The sequence below is a fragment of the Salvia miltiorrhiza genome, chromosome 6, assembly GCF_028751815.1.
Source record: "Salvia miltiorrhiza cultivar Shanhuang (shh) chromosome 6, IMPLAD_Smil_shh, whole genome shotgun sequence".
NCBI classification, from domain to species: Eukaryota; Viridiplantae; Streptophyta; class Magnoliopsida; order Lamiales; family Lamiaceae; genus Salvia; species Salvia miltiorrhiza.
In genome coordinates, this window is record NC_080392.1 from 13,797,517 (window position 1) to 13,825,469 (window position 27,953).

The 27,953-nt window shown below is 39.6% G+C and overlaps 2 protein-coding genes and 1 long non-coding RNA gene across 3 annotated transcripts; 1 reads left to right on the plus strand and 2 right to left on the minus strand.

Annotated features, from left to right (window-relative positions):
• Positions 1–678: 678 nt before the first annotated feature.
• On the plus strand, positions 679–1,988 carry LOC130988831 (uncharacterized). The gene is made up of 3 exons (XR_009090212.1): positions 679–773; positions 936–1,036; positions 1,709–1,988. It is a non-coding gene; the product is annotated as an uncharacterized LOC130988831 (long non-coding RNA).
• A 3,419-nt stretch (positions 1,989–5,407) lies between these two features.
• On the minus strand, positions 5,408–7,749 carry LOC130988784 (probable protein kinase At2g41970). The gene is made up of 5 exons (XM_057912743.1): positions 7,604–7,749; positions 7,362–7,512; positions 6,543–7,194; positions 6,340–6,472; positions 5,408–5,903 (listed from the first exon to the last, which is right to left on the minus strand). Exons 2-5 carry the CDS (start codon positions 7,462–7,464, stop codon positions 5,688–5,690), a joined length of 1,104 nt encoding a protein of 367 aa, XP_057768726.1. The 5' UTR covers positions 7,465–7,512; positions 7,604–7,749; the 3' UTR covers positions 5,408–5,687.
• Positions 7,750–12,294: 4,545 nt separating this feature from the next.
• On the minus strand, positions 12,295–18,240 carry LOC130990531 (NDR1/HIN1-like protein 10). Its single transcript, XM_057914759.1, has 5 exons — positions 18,211–18,240; positions 16,639–16,721; positions 16,484–16,551; positions 13,547–14,169; positions 12,295–12,348 (listed from the first exon to the last, which is right to left on the minus strand). The coding sequence occupies exons 1-5, from the start codon at positions 18,238–18,240 to the stop codon at positions 12,295–12,297; spliced, it is 858 nt and encodes a 285-aa protein (XP_057770742.1).
• Positions 18,241–27,953: the final 9,713 nt, after the last annotated feature.

Here is a 27,953-nt window from a genome sequence, read left to right on the forward strand (position 1 = left end):
ATTTATCCCCCCCTTTTTTACAATAAAAAATGTGCGCATTATTTAAGCAAATTGTATATATATATATAGGGGGCCGCTCCAATGAGACCCTCTAATTTTAGTGAGATCTAGGGCACGATCTGGTGCATTTATTTCATCAATCATATGCCTGATATTGTATTTGGAGGGTGATTTTTTTTTGCAGGGTTCGAATCCTGGAGGGAGCAGAATATTTTAAATTTTGTTATTCATCAGTATATACTGCATTGTTCATCAGTATATACTACCTTGTTCATCAGTATATATGTCTTATTCATTACCAATTTTTTAAATTTTATTTTTCATCAGTATATACATCTTGTTCGTTAGATATACGTCTTATTCATTAGTATTATATGTCTTATTCATTGTACTCATGTTACACGAAAAATAGGGGGTCTCGCTGGAGCGCGCCCCTATATATATATATATATATATATATATATATATATATAGGGTTGAGATCTATGAAGAATGCCTTTAGTATAGAGATTAAAGATTAAATCATAACCGCTCATTTAATGATGATGAACGGTCAGATTTGTAGTTTCTTAAATTTTAAAAAAAATTGAGCATTCAGATTTTATTCCTTTTAAATTCGCATAAGGGTATAATTGTATTTGTCATATATTAAGAAACTACCTATCCTACATTTACGCTTGTAATTATAGAATTTTACTCTATCCACCCACCCACCACAAATTCATTCATTCATTTTCACAAACTTATACCAGTCGACGGCGCATCACCTCTAGGTAAGGGTTTTTGGTTCTGTAAATTACTGAATAATCAGGAGATGTTGCTTGAAATTTTTAGATTTCGATCAAATAGCATTTGTTGGACGGAACAAATTTGAATTGAAATCATTTGTTTTCGCATCTTCTCCGAAACCTCGCTCGTTGTTTCATTTTTCACAGAACTTCGGTGAAAGCAGTGCTCGACGATGGTTGTTTATCACCGAAATACTGATAATCGTGGCGGTTCGAACCGACGAACATCTAAGAACTTTGATTTTTAGGTTTGTCTCGATATGGTTCTTTTATTTATGAGAATAAAGTTTTGATTTTTTTTTTTTCAGATTTATTTTGAATATTCTGTGGATTTCGCTGACCCTATTTCATTCTAAAAAAAATGTTGAATATGTTTCAGACTGGGAAATGCATACTATTTGAGAATTTTGAATCATTTTTGGGTGATTATTGAGTTTAATTAGCTGATTTTCTTTACTAACGTTTATTCAGTATATGTTTCAGGTTATTCAAAAATAGTTGTACTTATTCAGAATACTTGTAAAGTTTATTTAGTATATATCGTGTTGTTGTTCAGTATGTTTGTTGAGTTATTTGTAAGCTATTTTTATTAATTTGGGTATTAGATAATTATTATGTGATCGGTGCATTTGTTAAGTTATTCAGTAAGTAGAAGATATTATTCAGAATATTTGTTAGTTTGTTCAGGAAAGGTATTATTCTGTTCAGTATGTTTGATATGTTATTCAGACACTATCTTATAGTGTTTGGCATCTCAAATCAGATAGTTGAGGCGGCACATGATGCACCAGAAATCTATTCATAAATTTTCTGCGTATATTCTTTAACTTTTTTAGTTTATTCAAATAGATTTGATCTTTGTTCATTAACTTATTCTGTGTTTGAATTCTGTTTTTTCTAATTTGTGATATATTGATTAGGCTGCATTTGGTGTATGGAAGAATTTGAATCCGTGAGCAAGACAAAATGACTGGTTTAGTGAAAGTTATCAGGGTGAGATGGGTGATCGTCCGAGAAAGGGATATGCAAGTAGCTCCAGAATGAGTTGAACAAATATTCAGAGTGTTAAAGTAGATATTCGATTACTTTTGTTCACTTATTTATAATATGCTCATTCATAAAAAATTGTAATATATTAATTTAATTTAACTTATTTTTAAGAACTTATTGTATGATATTCATTATTGAATAATATTTATTCAGAACATATTCATGTTATACAGAAGTGAATAGTAGTTATTTGAAAGGTACCACTAGATTATTCAAAACTTATTCATAACTGAATGGTAGTTATTCGAAAGGTACACTAAATTATTCACAACTTATTCATGTTATTCAGAACTTATGCATGTTTCAATTCGAAGCGTTGACTTAATGAATGTGTTTTGTTAATTTAATGAGTACGTGTTGAATACTGTTTACATTTAATTGAATAAGTAAATGGTTATAATGAATAAATAAATGTAATGAATAGATTCAATTCTTTAGTGAATAAATAATACAAATATAATGAATAAATAAAAAAATTCATTACATATCTAATTGTTTGTTTTTGAAATAATGTCGTAATGGTACATATTTAATCTAAAAAAGAAAAAAATATTAATGAGATGTCATCCATAAAAAAATCAATATGTTTGTAATTTGCTTGTTTCTGAACTAATGTTGAAAATTTTATAGGTGAAAGAAAAACGTAAAAATTAACTAATTATGTGAAATAAAAAATAAAGAAATAAAAGATGCAAACAAAAATAAAATTCATGAAAAAAAGAAACAAAAATAAAAATGAAAATAATTGAAATAAAGAATAATACCTAACCAAACCATCATTGTCGAACAAATCAAAGCAGAGACTAAAGTAAAATTAAAAAAATGAGGAAAATACAAAGAGATAATAAAAATATATTTATGTTATAATATTCGTTGACTAATTGACAATCAAATTATGAGGATATATAGATATGCATGATCTCTTTCCAAAATTCAAATGAATATAATTAGCTTAATTATAGTAGATATCAGTTACCTAAAAATAAGTATATAAGAGTTTTACAATTCTAACCTTTTAGCTATTTAAAAAACGCAGCAATCATATATTTAATTGGCCGTAGGATTGGCAGATTTGAAGGGCCTAGATTCATTCTTTATTCTTCATAAATATAGATTTCTTTTTTGATCCATTCCCTATATATATATATATATATATATATATATTTGAGTTATAACTTACAACTCACCTACGTCCACACTCATCTACTCGAACCTTCAACCTATTAATTTAAGGAAAAACATCTTATTAATTGAATTGGATTTTATTGTCATCTTTTTCTAGTCCTTTCAGTAAGTAAAAAAAGAATTGAAACATGATCATACTTTTTATAGAAGCAATGTCCCATTTATTATAGTTAAATTTTAAAATTATATTTTTTTTAAAGGGTGTTTACTTTGGTGGATAAGTCTTGATTGATAAAAATAGTAAGGTTAATCCCTTGTTTATTTTCATGGATTGCAACTTTGGAATATCCCAAGGCCCTTGATTATTTTTATCCTCCAAGCTAGTTTTGCTTGATTCTTATCCCATCAAAAGAGTGGGATTGGAGTAATCCTACTCTTGCGGATAAAAATACTCAATCATTCATTTTATCAATCATGCAAAGTAAACGCCCCCTTAAAAAAGACTTAATAATATATACTCCTAATAATTAATTAAAGTATACCACAATTTGTATTTGTAGAGTTTTCTTATTAAAAATGTAGTGATATATGCATATGTGCAGTTGTTCATTGATAACTCTTGTATTAAGTGTTATTACTCATTCTTTTAAGCTTTTAAGAAGAGTTTGATGCATGTTTTGTGTAGTTCTTTCGGTTTTCTTTTACGTTTTATTGTCCTTTCGTTCTTTCGTCTTTGTGTATTTGAGAATTGAGATGTATGAAAACTGATGTCAAAAGTTTGCTAATCTCATATAGAAATAGACAAATGAGAGATTTGTTGCTTTTGTGTAGGGACTACAGTCTTGTTGGGATTTTGCTACAGCATTTTGCTCAGTTGACTTGGACGAGATTTTCATGTGCAAAAGAGGGGGGACCACTTGCTAAAAGTGAAAGTTAGCTTATTTGGCATACAAATTGAACTTCTCTCAGCAAAAATCGATGGGAGAAAGAGGAGCACCCGAAGTCTACAACAAAGGAGGGCAACATGGTCTTTTCATGGGCTATTTTGGTGTAACATACCTAGCTGCTACATCTAAGAAGACAGCTGCAATTGAAGAGGGGGAATCCATTACACAGAAAACATCTGGAATTAAGCGAAAAACAGGTGGAGCACCTGATATATATTGAGGGGAGGACCTTATTTTTGGAGGAAGAGAAGAAAGGAGCAGAGCACACCATTAATCCTTACCATTTCTAGCTTTCTTTCTTTCTTTTACTCATAATTTCAATTTGTAGTTCTGTTACATCATGCTCAACTTTGAATTTATTTTCTCTCTCTTTATGCTAAACATGAACTAAACTTTTGAGGCTTGGATTATGATGAACTTTATGTCTTAGTTTTGTAATTTCTTTGCACTTTATTTTAGTGTCTCTCATTTTCCATTCAGCTGTGTTTCATGTTATTTCTTGCTCTTGACTTGCCATCTTTTGCAAGATATTTAGCTACATCTGGATTCTGGAAAGGTTGAGAGTAGTGGACAAGATTGAATGGCATAAGAGCATGTGACATAGGAATATGTTATTTGCCTTGTGTGCGGTTAGAAATTAGAGCTGTGTATCTGTTGTTCTAAGCTTGATTTAGTATATGAATATGCTCGAGAAAGTTGTAGAATGAAAAACCATAGGATTTGGGAAAATTCTATGAATGTTTGTGAGTTTTCGTAACTGTGAGATTTTGTTGAAATATTGCTGCAGCATTCTGTTCAGTGTGAAAGACATAAATGGATTCATTAGTCCAAGTCCGTTTCCCTTATATATTTTCTTCGTTTAGTCTTTTATCTTCTGTCTAGTTAACTTTAGTTAAGATTTTACCAACCTTAGTTTAATTTAAGTTTATTAGAAAACCATCATCTTGATTTGAAGCTTTATTTAATTTTTAGTTTTGAAGTAGTTCTTAAATTGGATGTTTCCTTGTAGCTGAGATAGTTTAAGTTCTATTTTGCATTCGTTGTGGAGACAATCTTGGAATACTTTCTCTTATTACTTGTTGAGACTACGTGCACTTGCGTATTAAATTGTGTTTATCCAATAGATACACAACATTTATCTTATGAACATTTACATAATCTCTCTATTGGAATATACTCCCTCTGCTCACCAATTTTTAACCATTTCATGACATGAATTTTAAGAAATTGATTGAGTATGTTGGTAGCGGAATAATTAAAGATTAAATCTTTACTGTAGTTTAATTAAATTTAAATTGATTAATTTAATTGAGTAAAATAAGGATCCCACCTTTATTATAGTTTTAAATTAATTAATTTGGTCGAGTGGTGGATCCATCAATGTTAAATTTTATAAATGAGATGTAATATTGAGGGTTGAAATTAAGAATAAACTTACTAAAAATATAATAAGTCAAAAATTAATGGACAAATTAAAATAACAAAATGGGCCAAGAATTAGTGAACAGATGGAGTATAATATTTGAACCAAATTAAATCATGTTCACATCCACAAAATAATGAAAAAATAAAATGAAAAAGATTGAATTATGGATCCTAAGTTGGGCCACAACATGTTTGATGTACATGTGTAGGAGATGTCTAAGTCAAGAAGAAAATTGGTCACATCAAGATGAGACAAAAGACTAATAATGAAGATACAAAAACTTGATGGACATAGTAATGTTGAATGAATTAATATTACAAATTTAAACTAGTTGAATTAATTGTTGTTAATTCATGCATTAGAATCTGCGGTTCCAGCTGGTTTAGCATTGAGAAGTGGCTGCAAAGCCTTAACGACGATGGTCATGTTTGGTCGGAAGTCTGCTTCGTATTGCACGCACAATGCTGCCACTGCTGCCATCTTGGCCATGGCCTTTGGGGGATAGTCATCTTTCAGCTTTGGATCTATGCATTGTTTCACTTTATCTTCACTCAACCTTGGAGTTGCCTGTTTCACAATCAAAACTCATATATCATCTATCATACCTCTTTTCTATGGAAATAGAATGAAAAACATATTTTTTCACCATTTTTTCACATTTTCTTTATAATATATATATGAAATAGTTCCAATGAGGTCCTATGACTGATATATTTATCTGGAGGGGGAAAAACTTTATCTATGTTTGAATCCTGCAGTGATAATTTTTTTTACTAATTTTTCGAATATCTTTATTGAACACTATATACTGTCTTATTCATTAGTCTCGCATATATATATATATATATATATATATATATATATATATATAAAGCAACTCATTTTCTCTCATTTTAACTCCCAACTCATATAATATTATGTTGATGTGATAATAGTTTATCATATTTTAGATAAATGTGGTATATGATAAAATTTGAACAAGTCTTGGTGAATATATACTTACCCATGTGACCAAACTTTGTTGGCCTTTGGGCATAGTGTGGTCTACAGGCTTCCTCCCGGTGAGGAGTTCTAACAGCACGACTCCAAAGCTATAAACATCGCTCTTCTGGGTTATTTGGCCCGTCATGGCGTACCTAAATTAAAGACGAAGAAATTAAGCATGGCATTGGCATTGGCATGTGAAATGATATGATGAGAGCTCACTCGGGAGCATGGTAACCGAAGGTTCCAAGAACTCGAGTGGAGTGGAGGCGAGCGGCGGTGTCGGAACACTGGTTGGTCAAGCTGAAATCCGCGATCTTAGCAAGGAAGTCGTCGAACAGAAGCACGTTGCTGGATCTAATATCACGGTGCACAATGGAGGGCTGGCATTTCTCGTGCAGAAACTCAAGCCCTTTGGCGGCGCCGTGCGCGATCTTAACTCTCTGGTTCCACGTCAGCAGCGGCCCCGGCTCCGCCCCCTGCACCCCCTTCCGGCCGTGCAGCACGTCGTGTAATGACCCCATGCCCGCGTATTCATATGCCAGAATCCTGTTGTTCCCTTCCACGCAGTACCCCAGCAGCGACACGAAGTGCTCGTTTCTCAGCCTCGACACCGTCGCTAGCTGCCCCGTGAACTCCTCGTTGTCCGCCTCCGACGAGCTCGTGTCCAGCTTCTTGATGGCCGCCGCCCGCCCCTCGCTCAGCGTCGCGTAGTACACCCGCCCGTACGACCCCTCTCCGATCAGGGCTTTTTGCCCGAAGTTGTCGGTCAGTCTGCTTAGCTCATTCAGCGACAACGCCGGCAGCTCGATTGGCAACGCCTTTTTAGGCGCTCCGCCTCTTCCACCCCCCCTCGGCTCTCCTCCTCGATCTCCTGTGTTGTGTATATATAACACACCAACCAGATTTATCGTATAAAATTTTATCAAACATTATGAATTCAACTTTTTTTTCAGATTCAATTCAAATCCGTGGTAACATTTTCACGACTCATTTTAAATTATATAAAATAATAATCATGCATCAGTTATTTATTTGTACCTCCACCGGTGGCAGAATAGCCGTTAGCCGCCTTAAGCGGGGTGGTGTATTGGTTGGGTGGAGGCGCGGCGGCTTCTTCTTCACCACCTCCACAGCACAACATTTCTCACTTTTGAAACCTACCAATTACGATACAATCAATCGTCAAGATCTGCAGCAACACATAGATATAAATTAAACCCAAAATCCGGCGCCATGAATAATAATTCCATGAAATTAAAATAAATTAATCCAGAAGGAACCTGTGATTTAGGAGACAGAAAGATGGCAAGCAAATCAATCAAGATCCAATATACTTTCTGTCTAATTTTCCTCAGTGCTTTGGGGCAAATTCAAAAAGGCATTTCCTCAGAGTTTGTTGTGTTTTCGCGGGAATATCGCATGCACGACTTTGTACCACACAGTTAAATCTACATGGATCCTCTATTACCAACTGTTTCAACGCCATCAATATTCTCAACCTATATAAAATAACATCAAACTCATCAATATTCTAGTGGACCATACACACATGCCTATAAAGCATCTCTACTTTAATAGTCTTCAGTTCGAATCTAGAATAGAATACAATTTACAAGCCAATTTATTACCACAAAAATACAGTCATATTAAATGCAGTAACTCTATGGGTACGGATGTTATAAGTTTATTTCTACACAATATATATGACAAGCTTGCTTAGCTACGACAAAACATTGAAAATTATCAAGGAATAAAAAATATTCCTCATTATAATTATAATTGATGACATCATATAATTTATTTTAATTCAAAACATACACTACTAAATATGTCATTAATACGTTAAAAAACTGCTAATAAACGACCATAAAAATGAATTTATTAGAGAAACTTAAAATATCAAAACGTACTGTCATAAATGAATAACATTATTCTCGCCTTGTATATATATGTATAGCACTGTATATATAACTAGTGAGCAGCTCGGCGAAATTAATTTCGATGGGAAATCATCACTTCATGTTTGATTGGGGATGCTTTCATCCCCGTATTTGGTCCTTGGGTTTTTTTTGGTCGCATTTTCTTGGTCTGCGAGAATCGGGGCTACTTGGGGGTGATGGTCAGGCCAGAGCTCCTGAAGTAGCCTCTCCACGCTCTCCTACCATTTTTTATAGTTTTTTATTTTTTATATCTAGACGAGACAGAGCCGGTCCTCATAAAAAAGAGGCCTGGGGCGAAACAAAAAAATGGACCCTCTCCCCGCTCTCCTAATCTAGACGAGTCAGGGCCGGTCCTGATAAAAAAGAGGCCCGGGGCCAAACAAAACAATGGACCCTCGACGATACAATATGTATATCATATAAAAATAATTAAAAAAATTTATTATTCATAAAAAATGACTTCTTCTAGCTTTTTTACTTGTAAAATCATTTATAATATCATGTGTCTCAATATTATCTAAAATATCTTTTTCTATACATAAGATTGCCAAACCATTTAGTATTTCTTGTGATATTGACGATCTCAAATATGTTTTCAACAATTTTAATTTTAAATTGATCACTTTCGTACTTTCCATGCTCCTTGGATGGTTCAATTATCAATCTATTTATATTGATGATTTAATGATAAAGAAGGTGAAGAGCCTTGATAATTTTTGGGAAATATAAGGATATCTTCATATTAGCGTTAACTTAGCGAAATTTCAACAGAAATAAAGGAAATTGGAGAAAAGAAGCGGAGATCCTAGTGATACAGATGAATATCTTTTTGGAAATTGAAATAATTTAACAATACAATAAAATAATATATTTTAGGCCCCACAAGTATTGATGGAATAAATTAGACCCTCTTAACCCAAATGGGATCCTCTGTCCCAAAATATAGTGTGTACCACATGTACCACTCTTTATTTCTTTATACTTTTAAATTATTTTTTATTCAATTTTAATTTATTATGCTTTTATATAATATAAAGATAATTAACAAGGGTTCACTCATCCATTTAGGGTTTATAATTATTTTTTTAAATTTATTTGAATCAATAATAGATTATTTGGGTTCATTAATTCAAAGTTAAGGTATATAATTTTTTAAATTTTAGTTTTTCAATGATAAATACTAATTAGAGTTTATAATATAATAATAATTTTTATTTTTATAAAAAACAATTTATAAAACAAAGAAATGAAGAGTGGTACACGTGGTGCACACAATATTGTGGGACATAGGATCCCATATGCTCTTAACCCTTTTCTTTTCGGCCATAAGAATCAGCAAGTTTTGTTTCCTTTTGTATAATATATATATATATATATATATATATATATATATGTAATACAAGGTTTATAAAAATTTTGGGCCCCTTAATTTTCTAGGCCTTGGGCCATCGACCTGAGCCTCCCACCCTCAGGGTCGGCACTGAGACGAGTATTCTTTCTCTTCTTTAAGGTTTCGCCCTTTAGGTTTTCCTTAAAGATGTTTTAATGAGGCTCGACCCTTAGTCTGTTTTTTTGTGCTTTTAAGGGTTTTTATTTTTTTTCTTTATTTTTATTTAAACAATCGCAATTTAATAATAAGTATTCGATGATTCATTGAAGAAAGTATTAAATGATAAAAAGTTATAATAGAAAAATATGTTAAAAAGAGCATGATTATTTGATTTTTTATTTTGGAACTTACATATTCAAAAGCCTGTATACCTGTAACTGTCACATACTCAACCGAAAAGTGATTTTAATTACTACGGAGTTCTAGTTTCAAATACATATAGCTATGCCGGTTAAATAACTTGCTTTATCAATGCAACCACCATACATTGTATTCATGTATATAAAGTAGTATGCATAACAAAATATTTCTAATGTGTTAAAAAAAAAAATATTTCTAATAATCTAATCGAAAATTGCATTGTGCAATAAATGTCATTTCAAAAGAGCATTGATAATATCTATAAGTAAATCAAAAAACAACATTGTGCAACATGTTTATTCCATACTTAAATGAAGTTTGGTTAGATAACTATAATGGCCACATTATTTTACGTGATCTTATTATAATATGCATGCCAAAATTGAGTAAGATTATTGACAGTCGTAGATGCAAGAACAAGCGTATTTGCCCACTAAACCAATAGCTTCAATGCATGATCCAAATCCTTTTGGGTAAAGTTTAAAGCATTGCTCTCTGCATTTTGCGAGTTCGCAAGCATTTCTATCTAGTATTGTTTGGCACCTTTTTTGGGCATCCACAACTTCCAATGCTACTGCAGCAAAGACAAAAAGTCCATCAAAATAACAAAAGACAAAAAATACTACAAGTTTAGAACAAAATAATAGTTTCAAATAAATTTTGAAATGTGAAAAATACATAATAGTACTATGCACACATTAATTACACAAAAAAATAATGACTGCAGAGATTGGATAATAATCCATACAATTCATTTATATTCAAGGAAAAGATAAATTCAGACAAACCAGATAGTGATAGAACGAGGAAAATTAAGCAAAAAAACTTAACGGCCATCTGAGAAGTTAAATTTCTTTTGTTTATTTGTGCTTGTATATTGGTTGATTGGAGAAAATATTGATTTATGTCTAATGAAAGATATGTTACATGTTATATATATAGTGTGAGAATAGCTCCTGAAATTTGGTAAGAAGTTATTCATTTGTAAATGATTTAATATTTAAGGTATCTCTGAAGTATTTATTTATGTGGTTGTTAATTTGCAATTTTTTAAACGTATATATGGCGTATTTATTACAGTGTGTGTTTGGAATGAAAATGAATTATGTGATTTTATTAACAATTAGAACGACGGAACTAATATATGAATTTCACGTTTTCCATGATTACGAATTTCATGTTGTAGCTAGGCATAATTTGCCAAATTGTGTTGAAATAAATTTATAACATGACATATCTACACACATTTAAAGGTAATTTTATCTACAGTCTGGTAGAGTATTAATGAATATATGTATTCTATATGCATTGCTATTATTGATAGCGTCACGATAGGTTATATAGATGATCTCATGTAGATATCAGTTGATAAAAATTGATAACTATTAAAAGGAAAAATAGATACTCCCTGCGTCCACGAAAAAAAGTCCCATTTGGGGTTCAACACGGATTTTAACAAAGTTGTTAAAGTAGGTGTAAGTGAAATAAAATTACAATTTGTAGGGGTAGCATTTGTTGGGTCCCGGAGGGTTAACTGAACAGGTATATGGGGGGAGGGGAATACACATGTAGGCTATTTTTGAACGAAAAACAAACAAACCAAACTTCAGTTGAAAGGTGGTTGTAGACTGATACTGAAATGACTTCAGTATTTTGATTTCAGTCAAGCACAAAGCTTTAACTGATATCCACATAAGGCTTCAGTCTAGAGTTTTTAAAACAGAGTAGAGTTACAAATCTTACAGACTATTAGTTGATTGATCAGTTAGACTAATAACTCAGCAGCGAAAATTTAAACTTAATTCAAATAGCCTTACGAAAGGTTTGTGACTGGGCTCGTTTAGTTTTCAGTAAAGGATTATGAAGGATAATTTGTAACCAGGATATTTAGCGTGAATAATGACAGATTATTAATACTGAGTTGGTATTTGCTATCATGGCTAAATACAGAATATCCTGGTTTAAGTTAATCCTAGGGGGATGTGGTATTATTAATCCTAAGAAATCTGGATTAATAATACTGGGTCATGGGATTAAACCGGGTCATCCGCATTATTACTAAATAATACCAAACACTAGACTGATCTGCACTAAATTAGCTAATACAGTGTATTAGCCAATATCAAACACGCCCTTAATGAAATCCTTAGTTTCTCGTTTTAGTTAAGTAGATTTAGTTGTAAAATAGATTTGGCGTAGATAAAGAATTACTAAAAGCAAATAAAGAACACAATGATTTTTACGTGGTTCGGAACAAGTTCCTACGTCCACGGCCACATGATCAATCAGACAAACACTCAGGGCTAATGCTTACGGTTGCACAGCAAACCTTAAACTGAAAATACAATTTTCAGTACCAACACACTGGGTTGGATTTCTCGCTCACTCTAAGCACGCTAAGGCACACAAGTGCCTTTTCCTGCGGGTGGCTAAGATCTCTTAGTCAGAACACTAGTCTGAACTCTGTTGGTTTGCGGGTGCCAAGGAACCGCACTGTTTAGTTTACTGTTTAGAGTGGAGAGTGCTGGTGAGGAATAACTCCACAAGCTCAATTTGAATTTTAATTGTCTGATGGTCATTGCATTACATTGTTCTTGTTCGAATTTCACTTGTCGAAGTCGCCATGCTCCTTGTGACTTATTTTTCTAGTGTATGCTGACTTTGTGTGTCTTGAGTCTTTGTTTTGTCGTTTTGGGCAAGTTGCGCGTGCATGCTTGAGGACAAGCATGGTTAAAGTGTGTGCGTGTGACAAGCCCAAGTTTTGTGCTCTTTTTTGTGCCGTGTCTTGATCTTGATCGAGTCGTTTTTCTTTCTTTTTTGTGGTTTTGTGTCTGGGAGGACACACTGATGAGGCAGGGCTCGAAGAGGCTGGAATGAGCACAATGAAGCACTTATTAAATTTCTGGGAATGAGCTGGAGCATGGTCGTGATATTAGAGTCTCGTGGTGTGGAATTTACAAGGAAATTTATTACCACAAAAATACAGTTATTTTATAATAGGGCGAAGGTGCAGATTCCCCCTGAACTACACCCCCTAGAGCTTTTAGCCCCCCATTCTCGGTCAAGGCGCGTTGACCTTCCCAAAGTCTCGGAAGAAGGGTGCAATTAGGTCCTAGGGTGAAACGGGCGTTTTAACGCCGTTCACTTAATATTTTTTTAAAATTTCTAGTGGGCTCCATCCCCAACCAGCAACAGAACGGACCGGAGCAGATCTGCAGCGGCGGCTCCTTCTTGGCCGTCCGCTGCCGGAAACGCGAGAGAGGGATGAGGGAGAGGCTAGTAGCGGGGGAGGCGCTCCATCCTTGGTCGTCTGCTATCGGAGATGCGAGAGAGAGAGGAAGGACAGATGGGAGGCAGTGGCGAGAGCGGATGGATGTGAGGGGTACGACGGCTGGCAATTCTCGCCGGAGAAGTGAGCAATGGCGGAGAGAGAGAGAGAGCGGTAAGAAACAGAGAGAGATGAGCGATGAGAGTGGAGAGAATGGGGAGGGGAATCGATTTTGATGATTGAGTGAGAGAGGGAAGGCCTCGACGCAGCACTGCCTCGGTCCGCCGGTTAACACCTCCGATCTCCCACTAGTCGGCAGTCCAAGAACTAGATCCCCACAGAACACCTTCAGAAACCTCCTTCGAGTCCTCCACACCTTGGCCTCAAACCTAACCCTAGAAAGCATCCTCAAATTGAAATTCACATTATCATTCTTCCCTCTCTCGCCAGTAATCTCGTCCACCGCCACCTTCTCCAGAAAACTCCCCGCCGCAGCGAATCTCACCGTCAGAGAGGTCTCATTCTTCGTGCCTTGATAGAAGGGCGCGACGGTGGTCTCGGAGAGGGAATATGATTGGTAGTAAATCGCGGTCTCAATGTGATCGTAGCCGAGCTTCATCTTCTTGTTAGGGTTTTTGGCGGTCAGCTTGATCTCGGAGGTGAAGGAGATGAGCAAGTCGTTGCCGAGCGTGAAATTGGAGATAGACAAGGAGTCGACTCGAAACTCGGGGAGCTGGGGGCGGAGGATGAGCCAGACGATGAAGGTGGCTGTGCCGAAGATGACGATGAGGCCGATCACGAAAGCGAAGATGCGGCGGAGGCAGGTGGCGCGGCGGACGGACTTGGCGTCGTATTGGTAGTTCTGCTGCTGGTTGGGGATGGAGTCCACTAGAAAATTAAAAAAAAAAATTAAGTTAACGGCGTGTAACTGCCGTTTAACGCAGGGGGCAATCTGCACCCTTCTTCCGAGACTTTGGGGAGGTCAACGCGCCTTGACCGAGAATGGGGGGCTAAAAGCTCTAGGGGGTGTAGTTCAGGGGGCAATCTGCACGTTTGCCCTTTATAATATATATTAAATGCAGTAACTCTATAGGTACGTATGTTATAAGTTTATTTCTACACAATATATATGACAAGCTTGCTTAGCTACGACAAAACATTGAAAATTATCAAGGAATAAAAAATATTCCTCATTAGAATTATAATTGATGACATCATATAATTTATTTTAATTCAAAACATACACTACTAAATATGCCATTAATACGTTAAAAAACTGCTAATAAACAACCATAAAAATGAATTTATTAGAGAAACTTAAAATATCAAAACGTACTGTCATAAATGAATAACATTATTCTCGCATTGTACATACATGTATAACACTGTATATATAACTAGTGAGCAGCTCGGCGAAATTAATTTCGACGGGAAATCATCACTTCATGTTTGTTTGGGGATGCTTACGTCACCGTATTTGGTCCTTGGGATTTTTTAAGTCGCGTTTTCTTGGTCGGCGAGAATCAGGGCTACTTGGGGCGATGGTCAGGCCAGAGCTCCTGAAGTAGCCTGATGAGCCCAAGTTTGTGCTCTGTTTTTGTGTTTGTTTTAGGTCTAGATCGAGTCTTTTTCCTTGTATTTGTGTTGTTTGGTCGCCTGGGAAGGCGTAGTTCAGTGGCAGGACCAGCTTGTGGGCAAGAGGTGCTCCAGGGGTCGAGAGTGTTGTCACCTCTCGTGAAAGAGGTATGCGCCGGAAGCAAAGGGGATTTGGAGGCAAAACCATCCCTTATGCCCATAAGTACCGCACGAGAGCTGGCAGGCAAGAGAAGGAAGGCAGGGAAAGAAGACGGAGGCACAACAGGCGGGCGAGGGAGGACTGTAAGTGGGAGTTCGATATGGGCCGAAGGCGGCAGCTATCCAAAAGAGACCGATGAGGCCAAACCACCGCCTTATCCGAAAGGAAACATATCTTCATGAAGATTAGGTCTGAAAAGGGATAAGCATCTCCATGCTTGCATGGATCCGGCCGCAACATCATGGGCTGGGCCTTAGGTTGCCCTAATCACTCCTATAAATACCCGAAGAGCTTCTAAAGCCAAGGGTGCTGAAAAACCGTCCTGTGTGCAGTATTTTGTGAAGTGGAAGCTAGCCCGGGCTGTGGGCATAATCTAGTACTTTTTCGTTTCATGTTTTGCACGACACTGTGGGCATAATCTAGTACATCTATTTTCCTTTAAGCAATTTTAATTTCAGTTATGTTTTCCTTTATTTCTTTTGCTTGTGTTATTTACTTTATGCTCGGCTAAGTTTTATATTCTGATTTGGGCAAGATGATCTAAGCATGAACACTTAACTCGAGAGGTCTAATTTGGGCATAATAACTATATGAGCATATTCCCGATACACTAGGTTTGATTCCAAAAAGGTTGAAACAACTTGGTTAATTAATTGATCACTAGTTAACTAGGGAGTTCTGGCCACAAGTAATACTTTGGGCAAAAGGCGAGTTGCCATCGACCTCCAAAACAGTACAACGAGTGTTGGAGCCGTGACTGCTGTGAAATATCGGCGTAAGAGTCAAGTGGGTCTATCTAGATCTTAAAGCATTCTGGGCAAAGCACAACTAGCGATAGGCCATCGCAGAGAGCGTGGATGTTGCTCGGGGTAGTTGATTTCCATTAGCTGACCCTTCTAAGGGATCATAAACTGAAAGGATAGATTGGGCAAGGGGTTTTTGTGTGCGTGACAAGTGACAATAGGGGCACAACAATTCTTATGCCTATAACCACTGGTATGCGAATATAGTGATTAATCTTTGCACCAATGATCGAGTGTCCAGTTCATGTTTAGTGATTCAAACCCAAGTCAGAATTGTTTTGTTATTTGATTTATCAACATTGTTATTTCAGTTTAGGTTGGATACCCGTTCTGCCCATAAACACGTTTTGGTCAGAGCATTGCAGGATACAAAACCCTTTTTAGTGACACCCTTGCAGGAGAAGTTACTGCTCAGTTCTCTGAGGATTCGACTCTGGACTTACCACTAGCTAGTCTAGTTGTGGGCACATGATATTTTATTTGCGCGAAGCTCAAACGACGGCTTCGTCAAATTGGCGCCATTGCCGGGGAACTGAGAGCGCTAGTAATTTCTTTTGTGATTTTAAGTGTGAGTTTTCCCTTAACGTTTGTGTATGCGTCGTACCATGAGTGCAGGAAACGAAGATCTTTTGTTCAACGCTGAGATCGAGCGACTTGTCCGACTGAACAACGCTAACAGACGCAGGACAGAACAAGAAGCACAGGCAAGAGAAAGGCAGTTAGAAGCGGAGAGAGAGATGGCAGAAAATCCGGAGGCACAGAATGACAACACCAACAGGACTCTTCGGGACATGATTTTCCCGAACAACTTTGGTGGATGTCGTATCCCACCAAAATAATTCCTGCAGAATTATCAAAATATATTAGTATCGTGATAAGCAGGGTCGATCCCACAGAGAGCAAATAAAATCATTCAATTCCCTAAATCTATTAAATTTTTGGTGATGCCACCACGCCTTAACTTTGAGAAAATATTAATTAACTAAGAATGAAGAATTAAATCAAATAAAACACGCTTGAAGTAAATATATGAAAAGGGTAATTCGGCTCAAATAAATCCACTCTAATTCAACTCTGATCCTCGACGCAATAATTAATCAATCCCTATCAACCAACCAGTTATAGGATACCGTGAAACGCAACGGACGTACCCCAATTCCTACTTACTGTGTCGATAAACAGCTGGAGACGCCAGACCTGTTTATTTCCCTTATTAAAATATAACCTAGCTAGAGACGCCAGACCTAAATTTAATATTCTAATAGCATTAAGATAAAGGAACCCAATTTATACCAATTATCCTAGAGACGCTAGTAATAATTAATATACCAATTAATTCCCCCTACGAACATGGTAGTTGTATCACTAATTAGTCCAATTCCAACAATTACGGATTGGCAGGAACTAATTGACTGTAATCCAATTAAACTTAAGTTGATCAGGCTTAAATAAAATCAGAATTATCTTGGAACCTAGGAATTAATCGGAATCAATAGGAATCAATTTTAAACCAATTAGGTCTCACAGATCATTAAATTAGAGTTTCATTATTCTCGCCGAATTAAAAGAATTAGTTACTCATGCTTAAATTAAAAACAATCAAATAAATAAAATAAAACATAATAAAATATGCGAATAAAACTGAGAGAATAAATTGCAAGAAATAAATCAACTTGAAGTAACCCAATACTCGTCTGCCTTCTTCGAATTCCAATCCAGCCGCAAATTGATGAACAAAAATAAACAAGAATTGAACTAACTAAAGCTTGGAAATCAAGAAACTAGTACGTGAGAATTGAATTGCATGAAGAATAAAGAAATTGCATGCATGGAAAATTGAAGGAAAAAGACGTCTGCCTTCAAAAAACAAAAGTGTATCCCCAAACTAAAACTAAGGTCAAACCTCCTAATCAAAGTCTAATGTTGCGGCTGAATATAAAAGTGTGAATATGTAATCTAAAGTTAAACCTAAACTAATATATATATGAGGCCATGCGGCCCCTAACAAAATTAAGGAAATAAATTCCTTCCAAGGCCGCATAAACCAAGACATGGGCTTCGGCCCTAAACTTAATTAATACTCAAAATAAAATAAAACTAAGAGTTTTGGGCTTCCTAAAAAATATAACAAGTAAATTAAAAGCTCAATCTCTACTTTCTTCCATCTTCACGTCAAATCCCATCGCAAATTCTTCTTTCTCCACTTTCTTCCAATTAGCAGCTCTATCTCCAATTCTTCTTATTCCCGCGCCAAAACATAGCAAAACATGTAATATCACATGAAACTACGGCAAAAACGCACACTAAACTAGGTAGCTAAAATATACACACATCAAACTTGAACCTCCGGCCATCAGCCATAGTACTATCGGAGATCACTGGAAATTGGGAATTGAAGCATACCCTCATCCAAATTTTGCCCAAGTACAGTGATATGCCCGGAGAGGACCCTCAAAGACACCTCCAAGACTTTGAGATGTCATGTGGAACAGTGCGCACTGCTAGTCAAGCCCTTGGCGAGTACATCCGACTCCTCACTTTTCCGTTCTCTCTATTAGAAGGAGCGAGGGAGTGGTTGTATGATTTGCCCGAAGGAAGCATTCGGACCTGGCAGGAGTTGCAGAGCAAGTTTTTAGATAAATACTTCCCAGCTGCCCGAATCCAGAATTTGAGGACTCGAATAAGTAACATAAAGATGGGATCAGGAGAAATTCTCTATGAGTACTGGGGAAGATTCAAACAGATGTTGGCCAAATGCCCACAACACCAAATACCGGATCATGACCTTATTCGGTATTTCGTGGGAGGACTCCGAAGGCAAGATAGGCAATGGTTACATGCTGCTTGTGGAGGATCGATCCTAAATAAATCCGCAGCGGAGGCTTTCAAGCTCATAGCCGACATGGCCGAGGAATCGAGAGATGAGGAAGGGACTATAGTCAGAACTACTCCGGCGCAGGCTCCTTCTGCCCAAGATGACAAGTTGGACAAGATGTGCAACATGTTCGAGAAATTCATGACGAACCAGGGAACACCTAATCAAGGGATTCCCAACATTCGGAAGCCTGTGAAGGCATGCCAACTTTGCATGGCAAACTCACATGCAACCGATGAATGTCCACAACTTTTCGAAGAGGAAGAGCTTAATGTTGTTGGGCAACAGCCAGGAGGAAATAACGGTGGGCAACACCAGAAACCCTTTGAGCCTTACATGCAGCAGTATAACAATCAGGGATGGAGACAACACGAGAACCTTAGGTATGGCAACAATAACTTTTTGGGGCCAAACCAAGGGCAGACGAGTAATCCACCACAATACTCGCAACAACCTCAACAGGCAAGAGGATCCTCCCTGTCGGAGCTTGTGCATCAAATGGCCCAACAACAAGCGAAGTTCCAGCAAGAGACCGAGAAGTTCATAATGGAGACAAGAGGAGGAATGCAGAATGTGAATTCCCAACTATCACATCTTGCCCAAGCAGTTGCCAGACTTGAGAGCAAACAAGGAGAACTTCCTTCCCAAGTAGAGGTGAAGAAGGTAAATGCTATGACACTTAGAGGAGGAAAGGAGTTACCCGAGGTTGTCAAAAAGAAAAGCCAAGAAGAGCCAGAGATCAATGAAGAAGTCGGAATGGGATCGGCAGATGAGGAAGAACTTGCCCAAGAGAGAGAGGCCAAGCGAAAGGCGATAGGAAAGGGGAAAGAGAAATCAAGCCAGACTGAGCCCATAATCCCTTTCCCAGGCAGAATGGCCAAGGAACAAGAGAAGGAAGAACTAACCGAACTGGTGAAAATCTTCAAAAAGGTGGAGGTCAATATGCCCCTTTTGGTCGTGCTCCGCTCTATGCCCAGATGCACGAAATTTCTCAAGGAACTCTGCACTCGGAAGGTCAAATACACTGATGATGCGAAATTTCAAGTGGGCGAGTTCGTATCCGCGGTCTTACAACGAGATATGCCCATAAAATGTGGGGATCTCGGCATGTTTTACATCCCATGTGTAATAGGAACCATGAAGGTGGAGAAGGCAATGCTCGACTTAGGAGCATCCATCAACGTTATGCCCTTATCCATGTACCAGGACCTGGAGATAGGACCACTGAAGCCCACCCGAGTGGTAATCCAATTGGCAGATCGATCAAATGTCTACCCAGAGGGGATATTAGAAGACGTTTTGGTCAAAGTGGAGGAACTCATCTTTCCAGCGGACTTCTACATTCTCGACATGGGGAAGTCAAAAGCAAGGGATCCGGTTATGCTTTTGGGCAGACCATTTCTAAAGACTGCCAGGACTCGCATCGATTGTGATACGGGCAAGCTAACATGTCAGTTCGAAGGGGAAAGAGTGACCTTCGACATATACAATGCCATGAAACATCCAGCTGATACAGAAATGGTGAAGAGTGTTGACATGATCGAGAAGGTTGTTGAGGAGTTTTTGCCCAGAACAGCACTCAAGGAGCCATACGATGCAATAATTCAGAATGGCATAACCGAGGAGGACTTGCAAGAAGAGTCATTGCAAGAGGCGGTGAAGGTACTAAATGCATGGAACGAAGGGGTCAACCACACTGAGGCTTTGAAAATCCCAACCCTGAAGGAGGAAGACCGACTTGTGCCCTCGACCCAAAGGGCACCCAAGCTCGAGCTGAAGTCTTTACCCAAACATCTCAAGTATATCTATCTAGGCGATAACGACACTTTGCCCGTAATCATCAATTCAGAATTGACACTCGAAGACGAGAACAAAGTCAAGATGACTTTGGGGAAGTACAAGGAAGCAATTGGATGGACCCTAGCCGATATCAAGGGCATAAGCCCTACCGTATGCATGCACCACATATTACTAGAGGAAGATGCAGTTCCAAGGAAGCTAAATCCAGCCATGAAGGAAGTTGTAATGAAAGAGATACTCAAACTATTGGATTTGGGCATAATATACCCCGTTTCCGATAGCAGGTGGGTAAGCCCAGTGCACGTTGTGCCCAAGAAGTCTGGCATACAAGTGGTGGAGAATGAATTCTGGGAACTGATTGCTACAAGGTTGCAAACTGGCTGGAGGGTGTGTATTGACTACCGCAAGCTCAATCGGAAGACAAGGAAGGATCACTTCCCTTTGCCTTTCATCGATGAGATGCTTGAAAGACTTGCGGGGAATCAATACTTTTACTTTCTGGATGGATACTCGGGATATATGCAGATTTGGGTTGCAGAGGAGGACCAGGGCAAAACGACGTTCACTAGCCCTTTCGGGACGTTCGCCTATCGAAGGATGCCATTTGGGCTATGCAACGCCCCGGGCACTTTCCAAAGATGCATGATGAGCATATTTTCGGATCTCCTTGAGAACTGCATCGAAGTATTCATGGATGACTTCACGGTCTATGGGCAAACCTTCGACTCATACCTAGCCAATCTGGAGAAGGTACTCAAAAGGTGCGTTGACAAGAGCTTGGTGTTGAATTATGAGAAGTGCCACTTTATGGTCAAAGAAGGGATTGTGCTCGGACATGTGATCTCAGGCAGGGGAATAGAAGTGGACAAAGCAAAGATTGAAATCATAGCCAAGCTACCTTACCCAACGAACATCAAGCAGTTACGAGGATTCCTTGGGCATGCTGGATTTTACAGGAGGTTTGTTAAGGACTTTGCAAAAATTGCTCAACCCATTACAAGGTTGCTACAGAATGAAGTGGAGTGGAATTTTGATGAGGATTGCAAGGAGGCTTTCCAGATTTTGAAGAACAATCTGATCTCCGCACCCATAATACAACCCCCTGACTGGGGTATGCCCTTTGAGGTGATGTGCAACGCCAGTGGATATGCCATAGGGGCAGTTCTTGGGCAAAAGCGGGGAAAGGAAAGTCACGTCATCTACTATGCCTCAAAGACACTGAATGGAGCCCAAATCAACTATTCCACGATTGAGAAGGAGATGTTGGCAGTGGTGTTCGCCTTTGAAAAATTCAGGTCTTACCTTCTTGGAGGAAAGACCACGGTTTACATCGATCATGCAGACCTGAAGTACCTTTTAGCCAAAAAGGAGTCTAAGCCCCGATTGATCCGATGGGTCCTACTTCTACAAGAATTCGACGTGGAAATAAAGGACAAGGCTGGAGAACAGAACCAAGTGGCCGATCATCTAAGCAGGATCGTAAGGAAGGAAGAAGGGGAACCAATCAAGGAGATGTTCCCGGATGAACAGCTGTTCTATGCCCAAGGAAGAAGGGAAGACCTATGGTACGCAGACTTGTGCAATTACTTATGTTCTGGATATGTACCCCCTGGATACACTTATGCCCAGAAGAAGAAATTGGCCAAAGACAGCAGGGAATACATTTGGGACGAACCGTATATGTAGAAACAATGCGGGGACCAGGTATTACGAAGATGTATTCCACAAGAAGAGCAAAGAAGCATCCTGGAATTCTGTCAGTCAAAGGAGTGTGGGGGACATTTTGGGCATAAGAGGACTGCAGCCAAGATTTTGGAATGTGGGTTTTATTGGCCGACAATCTTTAAGGACAGCTACACCATCTGCAAGAATTGCCCACAATGCCAACGAGAAGGGAACATAACCAGGAGGAATGAAATGCCCATGATGCCTATTATGCCCGTGGAGATATTTGACATTTGGGGGATGGACTTCATGGGACCCCTTCCCAGTTCAAGAGGGAACTTGTACATCCTATTCTTGGTAGATTATGTCTCCAAGTGGGTGGAGGCAAAAGCATCCCCGACGAATGACTCAAAGGTAGTGGTGAATTTTTTGAAGACTAACATTTTTTGCAGGTTTGGTGTGCCCAGAGCAATCATCAGCGACCAAGGATCTCACTTCTGCAATTTTTCGGTCGAAAACCTGTTCAAAAAATATGGTGTCCAACATCGGGTCTCGACAGTCTACCACCCACAAGCCAATGGACAGGCCGAACTCTCAAATCGCATTATCAAGACGATTTTGCGAAAGACTGTTGGCCCTACAGGGAAGGACTGGAGTCTTAAGTTGGAAGATGCCTTATGGGCATATCGCACTGCATACAAGACTCCATTCGGGATGTCACCATATCGGATGGTGTATGGCAAGAGGTGCCATCTACCGGTGGAATTGGAGCACAAGGCCTTCTGGGCAGTGAACAAAGTGAATTATGACTGGGATAAGGCAGGGCAAGCAAGAAAGCTAGAAATCCAAGAGCTCGAAGAAATCAGAAGAGAGGCATACGACAATGCTGTCCTCTACAAGGAAAGAATGAAGAAAAGCCACGATGCCTTGATCATAAACAAGCAATTCAGTTTTGGGCAAAAGGTTCTCATGTACCAAACAAGGTTCAAATTTGCACAAGGCAAACTGAGTACCAAATGGACCGGCCCATTTGAAGTGCAAACCCAATTCCCAAATGGGGCCGTCGAGATCAAGAATTCAAAGTCTGGAAGAGTGTTCAAGGTGAATGGACAAAGGTTGAAGGCCTATTATGGGCATAAACCCAACGCTGGGGAAGAACTGGATCTCGACCCAGCCACAAACACCCTGGGTTGATCGAAAGGTATCACGTCATGCTCGGGACGATAAATAGGGCACTGGCCAGGAGGTAACCTGGTATTTTCGTTTCGTTTATTTCTTTTAGTTTGTTTCATTTTCTTTTTGTGTGCCTAGGAACTTGGTTATGCCCACAGCAGTGGGCGAGTTTGAGTTTCCCGCCTTCGTAGGAATTTGAATTTGTTTTGTAGATCTAGGGGAAGCAGTTATGGGCATAAGCAGTCGAATGGAGGAGTGTCGATTCCAAGGCAAACAGGGGCTCTCGGGCAAAATACGGCTGAAACCGTCTGTCGCACGTCACATCAAGTGACAGTTGTCATCCCTACACCCCCAAAACCCTAAAACCTCTACCCACGACGTCACTACTCTAACCTTTCAACTTTCCATAATCACCACCCCCTTTCTCGGCCCTTAGCATACAAAACCACCACCCAACCACCATGGTCTCCACCAGACCCAAAAACAAACTCCGAGGTATACCCCAAGGCACAGAAATCGATCTCACCGGAGAAAGCCCCACACCGTCGAAATCCAAAACTTCGAAGAAAACCCCACGTCGGAAACCACTCCCGATGGAAACCACACCAACCCCTTCATCCAAAACCCTGCCGCAAGCCGAGAGCCCCTCGCCGGTGGATGAAAATGTCATCGAGCAACTCACGGCGGAGATAGACGTCCCTACGCTCGGGACTGGCGACCAGCATGCAGCCGAAGGAGAAGGCAAGGCCACACCAAAAATGGCGAAGAAAGGCGAGGAAGAGCCATCCAAGAAGAAGCAGACCCTCACCGCTCCGAAGAGGAAGAAGCCGGCGGCCGAGAAATCGGCCACGCCGGCCGAAGGATCATCCAACCAAAGAAATGAACCCTCGGGTTCAGTGATGCAGAGTGAGCAGGGGGAGTCCGGCGAAGAGCAAGAGGAAACTCCGGCGAAGAGGAGGAGGAAGGTGATGGCCCCAACCCCGATCCGAATGATCAAGGGAGAGCCGACGTCGGCACCGAGGAGCAGGAAGAAGACAGCGAAAGGGATCGCTGTGCCCAAAATCCCAGATATGGACGCACCGGTGCCTTTGGGCATAGTGGATAAGGTGAATGAGTATTTCGAAAATATTGGCTGGAAGGCGTTTCTAAAGTGGCCAGGGCAAGCATATGAGGAGGTGGTCAGAGAAGTGTTCGACTTGGTACAGGTGGACATCAACCCAACCTGCAGGCCTCTGGGCATGAGCTTCTCCATGAAGGGAGAAACCAGGGATATGTCCGTGAATGAGCTCAACCTCAATCTGGGAATGGTGAAGCTGAAGGACCTGCAGAAGAAGGAGTACAAGGACGCGAAGAGAGGAATCCCCACTTTCACTGCACATGAGTGGGATGTTATGTGGGCAGAGATCGGCGATGGAGGACAGTTCAGGACCCAAAAGGTCAAAGGGCATAGGATTCGCGACTCAGCCCTGAGGGTTTGCCACCGCATCCTCTCGTACTCCCTCTTTGGCAAAATTGACAGCGGGAATGCTATGTCCAAGAAGGATCTCTACATCCTTTGGGCAATGCATAGCGGAGTGAAGCTCAACTTTGGAGCTTTTCTGATCGAGCACATCGATTCCATCATCAGCAATCCTAATCAGAGCCTCTCCTGCATCCAGTTCACCACCGCATTTGTCCAAGTGAACGAGATCGAGATCGAGGAGGGAAACACCAAGATTGAAGCAGAGAAGCTGAACATCGAAGCCCTGATCCGCATGAAGGATGTCAGGATGGATCGGGGTGTGCCCAAATTTACCAACCCTGAGGAGAGAGAAGTCTCGGCGGCCGAAGGCCAAAGCCCCGCTGTGGGCAAAGGAAAAGAGAAGGTGGAGGAGCCAGAGTCAGAGGAAGAGAAAAGTCAGCTGGACAGGATTGAGTCCATGATCGTGGAGACCCAGGTTGCACTGGCAGCAACCCAAAAGGCCCTTCTGGCCTTCTTCAAGCACCAAGGGTTCAGGTATCCACCTGCACCTGTCCCTTGAATTTCACCCTCCCTAGGTTGATAGTTTTTATTTTGTTTTGTTTTGTTGTGTCTTTGTGTGTTTGTTCTGTTTGTCTGCTGAGTCTGTCTGGCCAAAGCTGCGGGAAGGGTAACCTTCTTCCTGCACCGGTGTTTTGCCCAAAAGGCAACATACTTGGTGCAGGCGCCCAAATCAATGGCCATTTTCTGTGTTTTCTTTTGTTTGCTTGTCCCGTTTGTTTTGTTTGTGTTTGTTGTTTTCCTTGACCCCCTCCACACACCCACTTTGCCCGAAGCAAAGTGTGTGTGTGGGGGGGGCCAAGGCGTCTGTTGTTGTTATACTGGGTAATCCTTGTTCTCGCACCCTTTGCCTTAAGGCAAAGTGTGTGAGTGGGAGGGAAGACCCGGTATCTTTTTAATGTTTTACAAGTTTTGTGTCAAGCATGCTGTACAATCAAGGTTACTCAGTTTTGATGATTTAAGAGTTCAATTTTGTAAGTAGAAGTCTACAAGCTTTGTGTCGTATGTAGTTGAGGACGATGGATGGGGATTTGGGCATACCATGTGAGGATTTGAGCTTTAAAAAATTGCGGTTTTATGCCCATAACAATTCTTTCTTTCATTGTGTGAATATTGACATCTTGATTTAGTGTAATGCTAGAACTTGCCTTGATTCTTAGTCGAACCCTGAGTACATAGTCTAGGTGTGTTAGATGATTTAGGCAAATTCTTTCTTTAGCCCACAGAGCCAAATCGACCTACCCTACATCTATCACTTGTGAACCCTTTTTGAGCTTAATAATTCGTTTGAACTCACTCATAAATTTGCTTAGAATTGAACCATCCCGGTCAGACTGAACTTAAGGGCAAAAGAAGGGAAGATAGTGTAGTGGACCTTATGGGCAGGACTGATACAAAAAAAATGCAAAAATGGGAAATTTCACCCCACCTTAGGAAAAGTCCATACATAAAAAGAAAGAAAAGAAAAAGAAAAAAAAAAGAGGAAGAATAAGGGGAAGAATGTGCTTAGGCCCGCAAGAATAGGCAAGGGTTTTAAAAATCTGGGAAGTCATGTGCCCAGAACGAAGTTCAGAATGACCTTAGCCTCGTACCAAAAATTTTCACCTTATGCCTTAAGCCACATTACAACCAATGAAAGACCTAATAAGATACACCTAGGGCCTTGACTAAAGGAGACGACAATAGAAGATAGGCAAGCTTATGGTCAGAACCCAATCAAGATGTCCGGAGTGTAAACACGAGCCCAAACACTTGAGAGAAAAAGTGAAAGGGGAGGAACATCCTTATGCCCAGAACCCGATCTTGACTCAACTGATGGCATGTGTGTTTGTTTGATCATACTACTGGTTGCTTCTCTTAATCTTCATTTGCTGATGGACTGAGAAAGTATAGCATGCTGTGTGTTTTCGTTCTTTTTTGTTGTTTTGTGTGTCTGTTTCATCCGTGTCTGTGCTTGGGCAAAATCATGCATGCACGCTTGAGGACAATCGTGTTTAAAGTGTGTGCGTGAAGTTTGTGCTCTATTTTTGTGTTTGTTTTAGGTCTAGATCGAGTCTTTTTCCTTGTGTTTGTGTTGTTTGGTCGCCTGGGAGGGCGTAGTTCAGTGGCAGGACCAGCTTGTGGGCAAGAGGTGCTCCAGGGGTCGAAAGTGCTGTCACCTCTCGTGAAAGAGGTATGCGCCGGAAGCAAATGGGATTTGGAGGCAAAACCATCCCTTATGCCCATAAGTACCGCACGAGAGCTGGCAGGCAAGAGAAGGAAGGCAGGGGAAGAAGACGGAGGCACAACAGGCGGGCGAGGGAGGACTGTAAGTGGGAGTTCGATATGGGCCGAAGGCGGCAGCTATCCAAAAGAGACCGATGAGGCCAAACCACCGCCTTATCCGAAAGGAAACATATCTTCATGAAGATTAGGTCTGAAAAGGGATAAGCATCTCCATGCTTGCATGGATCCGGCCGCAACATCATGGGCTGGGCCTTAGGTTGCCCTAATCACTCCTATAAATACCCGAAGAGCTTCTAAAGCCAAGGGTGCTGAAAAACTGTCCTGTGTGCAGTATTTTGTGAAGTGGAAGCTAGCCCGGGCTGTGGGCATAATCTAGTACTTTTTCGTTTCATGTTTTGCACGACACTTTTGGCCGTAGGTACATCTATTTTCCTTTAAGCAATTTCAATTTCAGTTATGTTTTCCTTTATTTCTTTTGCTTGTGTTATTTACTTTATGCTCGGCTAAGTTTTATATTCTGATTTGGGCAAGATGATCTAAGCATGAACACTTAACTCGAGAGGTCTAATTTGGGCATAATAACTATATGAGCATATTCCCGATACACTAGGTTTGATTCCAAAAAGGTTGAAACAACTTGGTTAATTAATTGATCACTAGTTAACTAGGGAGTTCTGGCCACAAGTAATACTTTGGGCAAAAGGCGAGTTGCCATCGACCTCCAAAACAGTACAACGAGTGTTGGAGCCGTGACTGCTGTGAAATATCGGCGTAAGAGTCAAGTGGGTCTATCTAGATCTTAAAGCATTCTGGGCA

Excerpts from the sequence above, each read along its gene's own strand:
- LOC130990531 (XM_057914759.1), bottom strand. The coding sequence starts at position 18,240 with ATGGCTGATGGCCGGAGGTTCAAGTTTGAT. Across the intron at positions 16,552-16,638 it reads CCTGTTGGTGTTGTCATTCT|CGTTGTTCAGTCGGACAAGT; the intron begins GTGCCTCCGGAT and ends TGCGTCTGTTAG. Across the intron at positions 14,170-16,483 it reads CTTCGTTTCCTGCACTCATG|TGGACTCCATCCCCAACCAG; the intron begins GTACGACGCATA and ends TTAATTTTCTAG.
- LOC130988784 (XM_057912743.1), bottom strand. The coding sequence starts at position 7,464 with ATGTTGTGCTGTGGAGGTGGTGAAGAAGAAGCCGCCGCGCCTCCACCC. Across the intron at positions 7,195-7,361 it reads CTATTCTGCCACCGGTGGAG|GAGATCGAGGAGGAGAGCCG; the intron begins GTACAAATAAAT and ends TACACAACACAG. Across the intron at positions 5,904-6,339 it reads AACAAAGTTTGGTCACATGG|GCAACTCCAAGGTTGAGTGA; the intron begins GTAAGTATATAT and ends ATTGTGAAACAG.